The sequence below is a fragment of the Sinocyclocheilus anshuiensis genome, unplaced genomic scaffold (assembly GCF_001515605.1).
Source record: "Sinocyclocheilus anshuiensis isolate Anshui unplaced genomic scaffold, SAMN03320099.WGS_v1.1 scaffold553, whole genome shotgun sequence".
Lineage (NCBI taxonomy): Eukaryota > Metazoa > Chordata > Actinopteri > Cypriniformes > Cyprinidae > Sinocyclocheilus > Sinocyclocheilus anshuiensis.
Window position 1 is genome coordinate 2237068 of NW_015539821.1, and position 16576 is coordinate 2253643.

The window sequence follows — 16576 nt, forward strand, 5'->3', positions numbered from 1 at the left end:
TAATTATTCCAAACTTTTAACAGGTAGTGTATATAAAATTTTAAAATTAGGCATAGAGTTTTTTGTTTTGTTTTTCTGACTTCATAATGCATAAGATAACACTTTGAGGAAACACAATTAGACATGAAAGGGCAGCAAAAAAAGGAATTGTTACAGAAGTGTTCCTTCTGTGTTTTAAATATTAATGTGCTGGTGTCTCCAAAAAGCTTAATCAGTTTTGCTTAGGAAAAAACCCCTTTCCAAAAATAAGGAGTTATCAAGAACGTAAATCACACACAGGATGCAGTACAATCTTCTACTGGTTGCACTTTTAGCTTTCTTCTTCCTGCATTGTGAAGGTGTGCATAATACAATAATATTACAATTACATTACACACACACACACACACACACACACACACACACACACACAAACACACACACACACAAAAGCTTTCAAAATGGTTTTACTGCCTGATGCATATGAAAACTTTTTAAATGGTTCTTTTGAAAGCCATCTATGGTGCTTCAAAGAAACCAAAAAGGCTTAAAATTGGCAGAACCAATACACTGAAGAACCTATAGCCTAATGCAACATCAAGACCTTTTTTTTAATCTCCAGAAAACCATAAAGCCAAGTCATAAATTATTTTTGTTGTACCTAAGGTGCTACAAAGAGCCTTTATGTTTAGAGGTGAGTGAATCCACACAAATACTCTGTCCAGGTCATTTTTCCCAACAAAATCAAAACATAATAAATAAAATTTTGCATAAAGCCTATTTTATTTATTTATTTTTTCAAAAAATATGAGTAATTATCATGATTAATGTGTAATTTACATGAATATATGAACATATAACATATTCCCAACATTCACCCGTCTAATCTTTTTTACTATTCAAGCTTTGTTAATTACCTTTAATAACCTGTAAAATTTGTAGTGTAGCATTGTTTGCATACTTTATATCTCTATATTTTTTGTCCTCTGTTTCTCCTTTCAACATCTCCCTCTCTTTATCTCTCCATTCTCAAAGGGGTATTGGAGGAAAATGACCTGCATGTGTTCATGACCTTAGTTAGCCAGCTGTCTGCTCTTGCTGCAAAACTGCTGAGCTCAAACTGAACAACAATAGATCAGTCGATACTCTGGATGACTTTTCAAAACAAAATTTTTAACATTATTTGTCATTTGCAGACAGTTAATCAGGTTAAGGTGAAACTTTAAATAGACAGTTTAATATAAAATGCATATACATTCATGTAAATCAATGATTTCAATATACATTTATCAAACAAGCTTGAATAAAATACACTAAGGCATGGTAATTTAGAGTATTCTTTTTTAATTAAATGCAACAGGAATGCAATAAAATTAAGATAAATAACATGTTTTAACAGTGGAAATATCTTAGAGTTATATTCCCCACAAGGTCAAAAAGAACATCAACCGTAAAAATCAGTTCCAAGTCAGGTTACACAATGATTCTATTTCCTTTGAGGCTTGGCCAACTTCCTGGCATGCTGGTGGTGCCAGTGCTACCATATCAAGCGTTGAATCCAGTGTTTGTTTACAAAAATACAAATTTTCTTTTTCTTTTTTTATAGACCCAGAAAGTGACATTACATTTATTTTCACATCAGATTTCTTAAAGCTTTAGCTTCTGCAGTGTAACAGCAAAAATGTCATTAAAAAAGTAAGTCATCCTTTAGGATTGAAAGGCATATCTGTCCTTTTTCACAATTCCAACACGGAACAATCTGTACAGGCTTGCATATTGAACAAATAAGAGTACAACATTGACAGTGAAAACAAAAAAAAACAAACAGAACAATTTTTGGCAAAGCAGGAAGAAAAAGTGACAAGAGGCAATATTTTAGATTAGATCTGTTTTAAACTGCCCTCACTTACAGGTTATGATTGTCCTTCATGATCATGTGACACAGGACAGCAGGAGGCTTCAAGTGCTGGAAGCGTCTGTTCACTCTTTGCATTTCCATACCCACTCCTTGCAGACATAAAATCCTTGGCCGACACTTTGCTACAACATTGCTGAAATATTGTGAGAACATTTCAGCTGTTTTCAAACACAAAAGCATTTAGAAAGCTATCTGCAAAATTAGTTGTCAGTCATCTAAAGTACATCAGGCAAAAACATTGCAAGTGCCCCTTGTTTATGATTCAGTCTACATATTTATTGCAGCTGGAAGTATAGTAATTCCAAGGACATACTTTGGTTTGACATTTTGGAGGCCAGATTCCTTCAGACAGTATTTAAAAAGAATTTCCAGACGGTAAAACCACCTCCACATGTGCTATATACGGACCTGGGACTTTTAACTAGAGTGTTAGCTTTTTACACAAATTGTTACCAATTAGATCACACAAAGACGATGAAATGCAATAGAAACAAACCATTCTTTCAAAGCCAAAATCAAACTCCAAAAGAAAGATGAATTCTTTCAAAGCCAAAATCAAACTCCAAAAGAAAAGATGAAAGAGTGTACACAGACAGCCTGTTTCCTCTGACTGGACTGCATTGTGTCGGTTCTACTGTTTGCTCCATGAGCAGAACATCTCCCAACCCTCCCTTCCCTCCTATACAACAGTGAAGAGGGTATTCAGTAACTAAGGTCTCACAAATCATGCCTGTCCCCAAAACAAACCTCCCAATCAGAACAGTTAATTCATTATAAAAAAAGAACACAATCAAGAGCAATAAAGAGGAATAGAGTTCTCTCTTCATTTATATTATATTTACAGTTTGTAGTTTTTAATATATATTTATATATTTACATACATCAAATAAATCAATTGTACAACTATACACCCGAATGAGAAGATAAGCAAGAGGTACAGAAGTGTATGGCTTGACTGGAAAAACATTCCTTTTGTTTTTTGTCTGTGTTTGTTTTTGTTTGCTCATAAACCGACTTCCTAATATACTGACGTAATCATTAGTGCCAAAAAAAAAAAATCCCTGGTATTGTCAAAAGAGGTCATTAGACTGTACACGTGTGAAAGCATCATTCAATTTAAAACACCAGTTAGGCCTCTAATCTCCAGGTTAATGCCCATTCCTGTTTGTTTTGTTTGTCTTTTTTGTGGCTGATCTCTACATACAAACATGGTTGTTCACATATTTGCATACAGCAAAAAATTACCCTCTCATTCACATCTCCTCTCATGCAAAGACACAAACAAACAAACAGATCATACCACAGCTCAAAGTAACAGTGTATTTGGTCCTGCTGGGATATCAAAAAGTCCTGGGGACATCAGTTTGCACAACTTTCCACAAATCCAAAAATACAGTCAGTGTTTTTCAGCTCTGATTCATGTTTGTCAGTCTATATATCCTACTCTGAACGAGTCCAGTGCCTTTTTCACTAAAAGATAAAAAAAATCATTCCATGTCTGTGGAACCTTCATAGAGTGATCACCACGAGTTGTCCTCCCCACAATCCATTCAATAATCTACTGTTTCTCCAAGAGCAGAGATGAAAGTGGCTGCAGAAACCCATGGCTGTGGGTTAAACTCACTTTCTATATCATGCTAGTTTTGAAAGAGTGGCCTGATTATCAGCCATTTCTTGTATCTCACGATTTCAGTAGTGCATTCGGCCATTTTCTAACGTTAACAGATGATCGACTCTCCCTCGGCCATCACCAGCTGGCCACTGGTGGGGTCGTAGGTTCCAGCCAGGTAGTAAAGATCTTGACTGTTGCTGTTGGGTTTCCTGATACGGCTCAGGCGCTCGTATTCAGCTCGGCTTACCACCTGGCACTTATGGGAGATGGTCTGGACGTCATTTTCATCCTCATGGGAACTTTGGTACAGGGCATGCTGTGAAGAGAGAAGAAAAGTAGGTTTAGGTGTGCAATATCTAGCTAAAGTCAATCAAAACTAAACAAGACTTCTGGTGACTACTGTACCTTCCCATCCTGGTGCCTTTTTCCAAGCTTAGTCTCCTCAGGGTGGTAGAACCACTTTACTTTGACTACCATGTTGCTGGACCAGGATTCCCAAAGACTCTCAATGCGACCAATGAAGGGGAGATGGGGTCGACCAGCTGAGAGGAAAACTGCACAGTCGCCAACTCGGACGGTGTCTTTCCCCCGAACAATGGCCTTGTAGAAGAGCTTCCGGGCTTTTCCTTTCAAACCCCGTCTCTGATGACAGAAAAAGTAAAGTTTAAGGGACTCTTTCAGAAACTACAACCATTTTGGACTGGCATTAAAACAGAAAAATTGGGACAAGAAATTACCTGAGTGGGGTTCCCAGACCACCTCCACAGCTGCCGTCCTGGCATGAATGAGGATGAGTTGGGTGGACCCTCTGAAGATGGTATCTTTTGTTTTTTAGGGAAATCTTTGGAAGATTTGGACTGCACTACAGAGGAAGATTTGTTGGCAATCTCCTTTCTCCTCTGAGGTTTTCCTGTAGTACTACTGACTGCAGTCTTTGAATTCGAGATAGTCAACGTTTTGGCTCCGAAAGTGTGTCGTGGTGGGGCGTTCGGAGGTTCAGGATGCTGCTGTTGTTGTTGAAGCAATGTGTGATGAGAAGAAAGGCAACCCTGAAGCAGAAGCCGTGATGCCTCCTCTTCATCCGAACTGTAGGACGAGTCATTGTCAGATGAACATATGCTGGAGCTAGACAATGAGCCTGAACTAGATGCGCTGGAGGACCCTGAGGATGATGATGAAACAGAAAGACGAGACAGAAAGCGTCCCGAGGTGTGCATTGCTGCCCTTCTGGCTTCTTCTTCTTCGTCTTCATCTTCATCCATATCTGAATAGGAGCTTAGGCAGTCGCTGTGGCAGTTTGGCCCATAATCTGCATATTCACTAAGCCCGAGACCCTGAGGGTGTTTACACATGTCTGAGGAACTTTTGAGAAGATGGCAACTGTTCCTTTTGGCATCTTTGACTAGAAGAACAGACTGGGAATAGCCCATTGTTGAGGTCAGTTCTCCTTTTCCTTTGGCCCCAAAGCCCTTTTCCATTCGTCCACCTCTTTGTACCTCTGGGTTTTCAAGAAGCAACAATGCTTTTCCGTTCTTAGTCTTGGGGGACGTTACCCCTTCGTGGTCCAGTTTGACCAGAAATTCCTTCCTGTCTCCTGACTTTCTACCCCGTAATCCAGGGACGCCCTTGTGACTAAGAGGCAGACCTGTTGCCAACTGCTGATTTCCAAAGGAAGTACAACCATTCGCAATGCTGCTGAAGGAGTCCACCTCAAAGGAAGTGCTGAATATGCCTTTGGCTGGAGTGGTCATGGTACAGCTAAGTAAGGGGAACATGTCTGACTCCTTTCCCCTCAGAGCTTTCTTTGTTAACCCATTAAACTGGAACAAATCCATGGAGGGTTTCCTCCTGGACATGGCAGCAACCGGCCAGCCAAGAAGAGGGGACGCAGTTCCAGTCACATTCTCAGATGCAGAGCTCTTTGATAATGCATTGACGGATTTGGGCCTTCCTGTTGAGGGAGACAAACAAAGGTATTGCTATGGGGATGGGAAAACAGCCCTCCATTCAATGATAACTTACTTGCATTTTCCAAGCTCCACTTCCTACGATACTACCTTTAGCCCCTTAGTGAAAACAGATACAAACAGATATGCCTGACAGTGGAACATCTGATGACTCCATGTTGTTGTATTATTGCAGATAACATCTGATGAGTTAGAGCTGCTGGACTGGTAGTTCAGGGCTTTAAGTAGGACTCTATAGTTAAGTGGCGTTCAACCTTGATGCCAGTTTCCCTCATCGATTTGTTCATTCAAATACATCTCATTCCATTAATCAACCAAGCACTGATCTCATCAATGCTGATGTGTTAATTGCACATGGTCATTAAATGTAAGGAGCAAAAAAATATATATATTTCTCATTTATACAGATTATCCAACCTTACATCTGATAAGATGTTTATGGCTCTTGACAAACATTAAACAAATCGTTTTTTTGGGAGTGTCAGTTCCAGGAACAAGAACCAGGAAAAGTAATGAAGCGTGTCCTTAGGGACAAACAGGTTGAGAAACATCTACCCAGCAAGTTTCCTTGACAGTCCTTGTGATTAGTGTGTAAAACAATAAATCACAAAAACCTGTTGTGGAAACTTGTTTGATAGATATTTCTTAACACGCCTTTTGAAACAACATTTTATTTCTTTCATTGCAGGTCAAACATAACACCTTAGGGATGTATGTGAATTATGAGAGATTTTAATCTTAGAATGCAAAAAGCATCAGTTTAAGACATGTAACCCAAAATAGTTTTAATCCAATCAATGTGGAATGTGGGAAACTGTAAGAATGTGGATGATGCAGCTGTCAACTCGCACCTGGCTTGGATTTCATAACAATCTTCCTGGGCTCTGTGTTAGCGGAACACTCTGAGGACACATCAGCCTGTTGAGTCATCTTCTCTAGAGCGGAGGTCTTCCTCCTGCGGCAGCTAGGTGAGACCAGGCGGACTGGTGATGGCTCTGCACCTGCAGTATATCAACAATGCCACAGGCTTAATGACAAGCATGAAAACTTGGCACAATGTCTAGCATTACTAAACACTAGACTCTTTGTTTATATTGGAGATGAAATGTGTTTATCTGCAGAAACGTACAGTGGATTTGGTAGCCTGGTGGAAGCAGGCGAATATTTGAAAGAGAAATCCATCCCCGGTCTCCATCATCAAACTCTACCATGATGCTGTCCTCCTTCTGTTCCTCACCTGGACCACCTGTGGAAAACACAAATGTACAGCTCTAAACCACATACACAAAAAAATAGTAATGTTAAAAATGTTTCTAAATGTTTTTAGATCAATCTATCTATCGTTATAAGTATCTAGGTTGCTTTTAAACATTGATGGAGACTTGTTTCATGTGTGTGTGAGAATGATCTCACCTTTACGGACATATCCAGGATACAGACAGCGGGAGCGTTCACTCCAGTAAGCGCACACTCTTGTTCCAGCTGTCAGAATTTCCACCGTATCTGGCTGCACATCTAAAACCTGAAACACATGGATGACTTTAAAAATTAACCTACATATCTCGCAGAGAGGCAGCTTATCAAGCATAACAAGTTGATTTAGTTAAAAGACACACATGCAGAACATGAGACGTCCACTTAGCAAAAACATAGATATCTTTGAGGCCATCCCCTTAAGGCAATTACAACCATGGGTATACCTTTCTCAAGTGACTCTGTTGTTTGATTTTGTTCCCATAGACAGTTTCTCATACTGAACCAGAATAAAAAGAGAGGAAATCAGCATCACTGAATGGGGAGTCTGCTTTGAAATAATGGAATAAAAGAGCAGAGAGGTGAAAAAAGCCTAAATCGATGACTTTATTGTGAGGCTGCCAGTTCCCCTCCCACTACACAGAGCACATACACTGAGGGCTCTTTCAGGCCCAGTTCAAACGGTTCTTCTGTAGATACAGCCTTTCTGGCAGACAGAGCAAATGGCGATCCGGGAAGTTTTTGGCTGGGATATGCAGGTAGTGGTGTTGGAAGCAAACGACTGATAAGAAGTCTTAAAAGCAGCACAGGAAAAGGAGGTATCACTACACTGGGCTACACTACGCTAATGTTAGTGGTTAGCAGTGTCTCAATTAAAGTTTTTTTTGTAGTTTGATTCCCCTGAAAACTATAAACAGTTGTAGTCTCCATCAAAACACTGCTATTTGAGAAGACCCGTTTGAGTGTTTGAGTGTGCAATCTGGCCCAAACATTGCTTCAAACAATGACATGCGTTTGGGACATGACTGTTTATCTGCTTATCTGACCAATGGCAATGCTTAGGCAACCTGTTTGAATACAGTCATTATATACTGTATGTAATTCACTTGGTGCAGATATGACAAATTTAATCTTGAAGTCCAGAGAAAATGTTCAGTAATACTGAATGGGAACATGGGTGTGCAATCCAATGTAAGAAATAACACCTATTTGTGCATGAAAATGTGTACATTCCACACCAAAATGAAAATTCTGTCATCATTTACTTGCCCTCAAGTCATTGTAAACGTGTATTCTTCTGTATTTCTTTCTTCTGCGGAATTTAAAAGATGATATTTTGAAGAAAGCTGATAACCAAACAGTTTAGATTCCCATTGAATTCCAGTGTATGCACAACAAATACAATGGATATGCATACAGGTGTGAAAACAACAGGAGGATAAGTTTCATTTAAATTTTTGGGTGGACTATCCCTTCAAAGTCAACATCATAAAGAAAAAAAAAGAAATTTTAATGGATTGGACTGTGAAAAGTGGGATTTACACAAAATGACTTTGAATTAAGGAAATAAATAAGGAGAATTTTGGTTTCATGTTGACTACGTTTATGTAAACCTGAGCTGTACTTACTTTGTAATTCCACACTAGTTCCAGTAATGCTGATACACAAACATACACATAGGAACAATGTTGAAGGCTTATGGGTGAGTCTAATTTGCTGGAGTAGAGTGTAGCGTTCAATATCAAAGCCTTTATTGTGCTAGCCTTCGATGAGAATATAGCATTAGCTCTCTTGTTCTTTCTGTTCTCCCAGCTTTATCTCTCCCACAACTATGCACAATCACATACAACACTGACACAAATGACAACCTCCTCTCTTTGTTTTGAATTTTGTGAACAATCAAGAGCTTTTTGTGTTGCAGCTTGTGGATTGTATCAAGAAGAGATATCTTCAGATGCTTTGTGTACTGTACTGAATTTGAGAGTTGCACAGAGCATGCTCATTAATATGTCTTTGAGGGAAACTGGGGACGGGTGGGTAGAGCTTGCGATAGGCGGTCCCTAGGCAGTGAGACACTTTTTTTCAGACTATGATACTGAGAGAGATGAATGAGAGAAGCAACGAATGTAATGTATTCAAATGAATGCGTGCCGACAAAGAGCTGTTGGTTTACGGTGTGTAATCAACTCCCTTTTTCCCCGTCGGCTTAGATAAACTATGCGGGTAAGTGTAACCTGCAGTTCAGCCCCAAAGATGTTGCTAAATAAGAAGATAAATAAATAAAAAAGGGATAAAACATGCTCTTCTGTATGTCCTCCTGGGGGGCCACGCAGAACTAATAAGCAACAGTTATATACAGTCACAACGTGAAACTGTATATGCAGGAATCTACTGGACTGCTTGACCACATTAGGAGCAGCTAACGAAGGGTACTGCCTAAAAAAGGCTATATTAGCGAGTTCCTTGGGTTGTCTACTTCCCTCTATCACAACCACATGCTGATCCTTTACAGATGAATTTGATGCTCGATGAGATAAAAAAAAAAGCAATAAAAGACACAAATGTGAAAGGATGCCTAAAGTTGGACTAGAGTCCCTCACACACCGATCATAGCAGTTTACACGCTTCATGGCTAAGTAACTGCCTATCGGAGGACAACCAACTCACACACACTCACACAACCCCAGATGCTATGTTCTTAATTGCTTTAGCAGAGAAAGTCACAGAGCTGGGCTGGATCCAGCCTTGAGCTGATGGGGCTCTGGGGGGGAGAACAAGGGGTCTGTGAGAGCCTGTAAGGGTGGCCTGAGGAGCTGGTTTGGCCCAAGGCCTGTATGGGAAGATGGAGGAGGTCTTCAGGGGAACGAGCCCCTGAAGAAGCTTTTTAAAGGGTCTCACCGCTTCCTGAAGCAGCTGCTCCAGAGAGTAGATGCTCTGCCTGTTTCTGCGCTCTCCTTCAACAACAACACTATAGCTGAAGAGACAGAAATAACGAAAGATTTTTTAATTATTTTAAATGTAATCAACCATTCATCCATCCATCGTTCCATCCAATGTCCCATCCATTCATCCATCCATCCATCCATCCATCCATGTTTTATTGAAAATACAGGGTTGTTGCCTTACATATCAGGCGGGTCCAGAGTATGTACATAGGCAGCGTACAGTAACTCGTCCTCTTTTGATATTAACACTTTCAGCCCATCCCTCAGGATTTCTTTGGTGAGAATGCAGTTGGGCAGGGCTGGTTGTGACAAAGACATATTAAAGTGAGAGGGCATCCTCTTTTTACCACATGCATATCCTGTCTCGACATGCATCCAGTTGCATATAAATGTAACAGCATTATGCATGTCTGTTTGTATGTATCTTACTCAGTACTGCACTGCCCATCGGCTCTGGTTCCTCCTCCTCCTCTTCTTCTTCTTCCTCTCCCTCTGAAAAGCTGCTGTTGTCATCTATCCGGAATCCCTCATCGGCAGCAAAGCTCTCCAGCAAACGACTGACTGCACGCCCCTTAGCCTGCTAACAGTCACGAAATGGCATGTGAGTCTCTTTCTCTCTCTCTCTCTCACACACACACACACACCGGAGAGAGTGATTCAGGGCTCCAACATTCATTCAAACTCCCGTCCAAATATATCATAACCTCTCGCACCTTAACAGGTCCATTCTTGTGCACAGCCCTTGGTACTTAACATTGCTCAAAAAGCTGTCATATATTAATGTGATGGAGGTTTCGTCACTTGGGGTGATGCTGTTCGGTTTTCATTTTACAAGTGTGTCTCTAGGGTGAGGCCAAGGTGAAGAATGATGCGTGTCTTTGTTCTCTATCGTGCTCTTTGAGTGGAGCGTAGATTTTCCCCGCCCGCTGATTAGGCAGGCAAAGTCCCCTCGCATGCCTCGCTGATGACCTCACAAAGGGCCGACGGTGACAGCCTTGACGCCTATGGTGTAAATCCTTTCAAAACTATTGACTGTTTTATTTAGACAATGCATGATTCAGCCTGGGAATTAGCAGGCGGATCCCATCTTATCTTTATTGTGAGTAGATTTACGTGAGCCCCTGACAGGACAAACCATGCGAGATTGCATAATCCTTCTCGGAGGGATGACTTTTTATGGGTGCCAAGAGGGCAAGGCAGACAGATCTAGGCCTCTAGGGGGTAATTCGCTATGTGGCGCTGCAGCCTCGCTACATCACACCAACTTTCAGTAAAACTCTAATAAATGAGCTCAGAAGCACCTTGCATGGCTGTTCACCAGTAAATATTGTGTTTTGGATACCTACTAGATGTTTTAACTAGCTTAGCCTAACCAGCAAGACTTTTAACAAAAGGACCATGCTGGTAATCCAGTTTTCATGGAAAGTGAGCACATTCCATACCTGCTTGTTTCTGATTCGTCTGCTCCATGTGATGTCATCATACTGAGACGACAGCACTTCTAACCAACAGCTTTTCCTCTGAAACAACCATAGGGAACATGTTAGCACAGTAAGACCTCCACAAGGCCTTGTTTGTAGCTTATTTACCAAAGTATTGCAACAAAACATAGATATACCTTTCCAAGAAGCACAGCGCTCTTCCTGGTGGTCTTTTCTCGTGGAGTAGGTGAGGTCTTGAGTACTCTAGTATGATCAAAGGTGTTCTCCCTTGACCCCTCTCTCCAATTGAGGCCAGTCAATCTCCTCTCCACCTCCTGTTCTGAGTGATAATGGTCAGCACTGACCAGGGCCGATCTACAGGGGGCGTTCCTTCTCTTCACCTCTTCTTTATTGACGGACACATTCATAGAACCTGGAGGGAACACAAAAAACATTAAGTGTGACAGTGAAAAATTAGTGTTTGTGAACTAATGTGATATCTGTCAATCCCTACTGTCTAATTAAATAAGGATGTAACATTTACCGAATCCTTGTCTTTCCATTTTGTTCTTGGCTTTCTGATTGGCCTCAAGCTTCACGATGGAGCACTGTGAAGGACGGCCGACTCCAGACAGTTGCTCTTTAGATGATAGATTCTTGATGCCCTCTGCCCCTTCCTCGCTGTCATAGATGCCGTCATCTTCCTCCTCTGTGAAAATGATAGATCGATTGAATGCATTGACATCTTGACTGGGCTACAGTTCACAGCGGGCATCTGAATCAGTCATGGTGAACACAGCCTGACGATTTCTCTCACTGTATGATTTGTTCGATATTTAGCAAAGTTCATAAAATGGGTGCCAAATGTGGCTGTGACTGTCAATGTTCACAGGAACTGTAGCAGTCAGAGAAGTCTAGTCACTGACAGGTTTGACCACCAGACCTCTGCTTCCCACAAGTGCCTGCCCTAGTGTCTGATTCCTGTTTATAGCCACACATACACGACGATTCACAGCTTTGGAATCACTACAAAACTATGTTTTTGAAAGAAACTGATACATAAAGTCAGCAAAGATGCATTAAATTGGTCAAAAATGGCAGCTGATTACATGTATTTCTATTTTTTTAAAAATCTGTTTTTCAAACATTCTAATGAATTTTGGGATATTACACACAAATTGCTAAATGGAAACACGAAGATGAAAAAAAAAGTATAAAATTTTCTGAAACTTATACACTGACTTGAGATGGATACATTTTTATTCAGTAAGAATACATAAAGTGATTTATATAATTTTAAATTATAAATACTAGATGAAAACCTTAAAGTGATCAAATTGAAACTGAAACCTGGCAACTACCTGAAATAAAGTGTAAGTAGAAGTGCTAAAATTACTAAAGCTAAAATTACTAAAAACTAAAATTAAACTGAAAACTGAAAATATGAAAATAAAATAAGCTAATTCAAAATGTTAATAAATACTATGATAGTATATAAATAATCTTTAAAATAACACTGTTTCCCGAATGCCTAAAAATTCTATTTCAATTTTGTACCAATTTCCCCAGAAGTGATGATATTGCTGTCTTGATATAAGTTTGTAACATGAATGACACCTTATGCATTCTAGCTGTCAGTTAATTAAGATATTCAGATAAAGTTACATCTCATGCTTTCTGTGGCACTGTTTTTGTATCATTTTGTAATTTGTACTGTATTTTTGATCACATAAATTTGAATTTCTTTCAAAAACATACAAATACATTTGTGATTCCAAATTTTTTGACCTGTAATGTACGCACACAAAGTCATACTCGCATGCTTCGGTGTCACAGATACGTATTGGCAGATGCCATCTGTGGGCTATGTGTCTCGCATAGAGCGGAGATGGCACAGTGGCAGCAGTGTCAGGTGTCAACACAGTGCTGACACACTTGTCACTTACAAGGCACTCGTCAACACTCTCGCAAGCTCGTGAAATGTGAAAAGGATAACTTTCAGGGCAATTAACAGAGCGGCGACAACACCGCCTAGCTCGACCGCAGGCGTAGCTCACATTAACGTTCATTACCAGTGTTATTTCATCTCCACTTTGTTCACTTACAGAAGTGTGTTCGCAGGGAATGTGAACTAACACATGTAGCGGAACTGGGGCAGTGGTGGGAGTGTATCTCTTTTTTCCCTGTAGGTGTGGCATTCTTGAACACAGCATGACGCAGGCTAGCATTACGGATTGTGTTTTACCCAATGCATGCCTGAGGAGGTGTCGTTAATTTTTTTTAATGCCATGACAGTTGAGCAGGGAAATGAGAGGATCCGCTGATTGTCATGGTGGGATGCATCTCTCTCAGCCCATAACTCACCTGTGTCGCTGTCGGAGGGAGAGATGCCCTTCTCGGTAGCTTCTAGCTTGCTATCGGTCACAGCTGTATTGCATAGCAGCTGCTGAGTTCGGGTAGGCAGGAGTGAGGAGCTCAGGATGGCCTTTGACCTTGCACCTCTTCTCATCATAGTCCCCTTCCCATCTGATCCCTGGTGGACTGCTGCCCCACTGCCCGCTGGGACAGAAAAAAAATGTTCATCAAAGCCTTGGTACAGCAAAAAATTCTAAATAATCTAAAGTCATCTACATATTAATGCAATTAAAATACCTGTGTCACATACTGTACATCTAGCATATATTATTGTTTACCTGTGTCACTGTGCTCTCCAGTTGTACTACTATGTGTGTATTCTTCTTTTCCACTGTGCTCTCGGGACAGATGTTCTGTAATAGCACTTGGTGTATTGGTTTCTCTGTGACACAACAAGTTCACCAGTCTCGATCCACGCTTGGCTTTGGCTTTCTGCTTTAGCTGTGAGCAAGCTTTCTGTTTAAACTTTGTGCTCAGCAGTCTTGGCCTGCCTCTTGGTCTACAGTGAGCCTTCATCTGAAACAAAGATAGGAAGAGAATTAAACCACACGCAAAATTTTAGTTGCACTATTACAATGCTTCCAAGGCAGCACTGTATTGATGTTCCTCAACCAATCCTTCTCTAAATATTTTAATTGTGTCATAACCGCATGCTTGTCTCTTTCACTAAAATTCAATTTAAAATAATTTGACTTCCAGTTTAAGAATGTTTAGCATTTAAAATCTAACCGACAACGGTGACATAACTGTGATATTGGCCAACTGACTTGTGATTGGTCTTGTTTCTTCTATTTATTTGAATGCTAAATTGTCATGGGTATTTACATTTTTACCTGTATTTAACCATGCAAGAGAGAAAACAACTAACCAATAGACAGAAAACAGTGTTAAGCATGATGACAACAGCAATGTTTAAGGTGGCATTTCAAAAAACAGTAAGAATTGACTTTACTTTTTAAAGAAATGTAAAATTCAAATTTTAAAATTTGACTTGCACTACAAATCTTTGGCATTTAAAAACAAACCAACAACGATAACATAAACTGTGATTGGTGTCTTTCTTGCATTAATTTGAATGCTAAATTGTGATGGGTCTTTATTTTTATACATGTATTTAACAATGGGAGATAAACAACTGACCAAACTGACAGAAAACAGTGTGGAGTGTCATGATAATAGCAAAGTTTAAGGTGACATTTAAAAAAACATCAAGAATTTACTTTACTATTTAAAGAAATTTTAAATTAAAGTTTGAAAAAGATTGAGAATATCTGACATTCAAAATCTACCTGACAGCAATGACATAATTGTGATATTTGTACACTGAGTTGTGTCTGGTCTTTTTCTTGCATTTAGCTAAACCATGTGACAGAGAGCCAACTACCCAACACACAGAAAACAGTGTTGAGTGTCACGATAACAGCATATTTAAGATGACATTTCCAAAAACATAACACATGTTTTTCAGCAGTTTAGGAGCGATTAGCTACAAACCTGTGTGCTACTGAGATGGTGGTAAGGGCTACTGGTCATCCTCCTCTTCCTGTCTCCGCCTCCAGTCAAGTCCTCTGCTGTAAGCAGGCCCGGCCCCGCCCCCGCTCCAGCCGACCTGTCCATCACATCAGAGAGGTATTCATGAGGGAAGAGAAGAACGAAGGATGAAAAGGAGAGATCAGAGGCGAGCGAAGGGCTTGCCTTCCCTCTCTGTGGCTCTAATAACCTTCTTTTCAGGCTTTGATGAATGGAGAGGCAGGGGCCTGGTTCCCCGCTGCACGCTTGAAAAATTGGGATCTGACGCCAAACCGAGAAATATCTGAGAGAAGTGCTGGTAAAGCAACCTCCCACTCATAATTTTGTTTGTTCTTTTTTTTCTCTCCCTCGTCTCAGTCTCTCCGTCTCTGCTTACTCCTTTTCCACTCTATGCCAATGGTTTCGGGGCTGTGAATTCCAGCATTACATTAATAAAAAAAACCCTTCTCTGTCTTATTACCATATCAATGCATCTGTTCCTGCACAAAGCAGCACAATGCACAGGCCTTCAGGAGGGCAACAAGGGTGAGTGTGTGTGTGTGTAGCCAACCATCTAGCAGACCTATTACACTGAAATAAGGCTCATACACTCGCTCTGCGGCGATCGACCTCTTGTTTTGTATTGTGTAAGCATCAGTGTTTTTACTCTGGAGAAGCAGACAGCTACTTCAAACCCCGCTACAGGCTACCTTAGTCGGTGCTCGGGGCAGGGGGGTGGCGGCGCAGACATCAGCTGGCCTGTCAGTCACCGGGATGATTGGCATGTGAGTGTTGGAAACCATGTCGACGTGTGGTTGGTGAATTCCAGTCTCCCTTCAGTGTCCTAGTGACAGCTATAGTCAGTCACTCGCAAAGTCACTCCCGAATCAAGCCATGAAGATATTTTTAATTTTTCTTGCTAATCGAGGTGCCACATCACCAAATTGACCCCATGATTTCTGCGATGTCGGATGCTGGACTGTTTCCCAGCATGCACCACAGTATGCATAAATCAATTACTGCCTCATTGTTTACTGTACTTGATGTTTACTGCATTTTGCGCAACTACATTGAGTTAAAATGTATTTTTTTACCTTAATGATGTGTATGATGTTAAGGGCTGTAAGGTTGAAAACCTTCATTTTTCATATACACTTGTCACAAGGTGTCATGTTCCTATTCTGCAGAAATTCTCATTTTAAAAAACTGCTCACGGCAACATCTCCTCATTTATATATCATATAATTCTGCACCATAAAATTTGCATGGCATTTCCCAACTGGGCGGATTGTTTACTTGAGTGACCCACTAATAGTGCAGCACTGGCCAAATTGATCCACGCAGAACCGATCTGCACTGCCCACTGGATCACACATGGATAATTTGTCATTAATAATTCATACAAAAATAATTCATTAATGAATAATGAAATACTGAATAATTTGCTCAGCTGAATAGCACAGTCTCGTCCCACTTTTGGAGCAAAGGCTTTCCATACACCTCGCAGCTAAATAAAAAGGCTGCTGAAGAAGAAGAAGCATAGTTTGGCATGCATT

At 40.5% G+C, this 16576-nt stretch overlaps 1 protein-coding gene across 3 annotated transcripts in view; it reads right to left on the reverse strand.

The window, feature by feature from the left end:
- Positions 1–2441: 2441 nt before the first annotated feature.
- LOC107684084 (BAH and coiled-coil domain-containing protein 1-like) overlaps positions 2442–16576 on the reverse strand; it is a 112272-nt gene continuing 98137 nt past the window's right edge. For all 3 annotated transcript variants that reach the window (XM_016480250.1, XM_016480251.1, XM_016480249.1), the window contains 15 exons: positions 15006–15120; positions 13790–14027; positions 13461–13655; positions 11641–11805; positions 11294–11529; positions 11118–11195; positions 10105–10255; positions 9857–9974; positions 9629–9704; positions 6890–6998; positions 6606–6722; positions 6328–6477; positions 4247–5460; positions 3915–4151; positions 2442–3825 (listed from right to left, as the gene is read on the reverse strand). In XM_016480250.1, coding sequence (XP_016335736.1) covers positions 3616–3825; positions 3915–4151; positions 4247–5460; positions 6328–6477; positions 6606–6722; positions 6890–6998; positions 9629–9704; positions 9857–9974; positions 10105–10255; positions 11118–11195; positions 11294–11529; positions 11641–11805; positions 13461–13655; positions 13790–14027; positions 15006–15120 — 3409 coding nt within the window. In that variant the 3' untranslated portion in view covers positions 2442–3615. The remainder of the gene's footprint in view (positions 3826–3914; positions 4152–4246; positions 5461–6327; positions 6478–6605; positions 6723–6889; positions 6999–9628; positions 9705–9856; positions 9975–10104; positions 10256–11117; positions 11196–11293; positions 11530–11640; positions 11806–13460; positions 13656–13789; positions 14028–15005; positions 15121–16576) is intronic.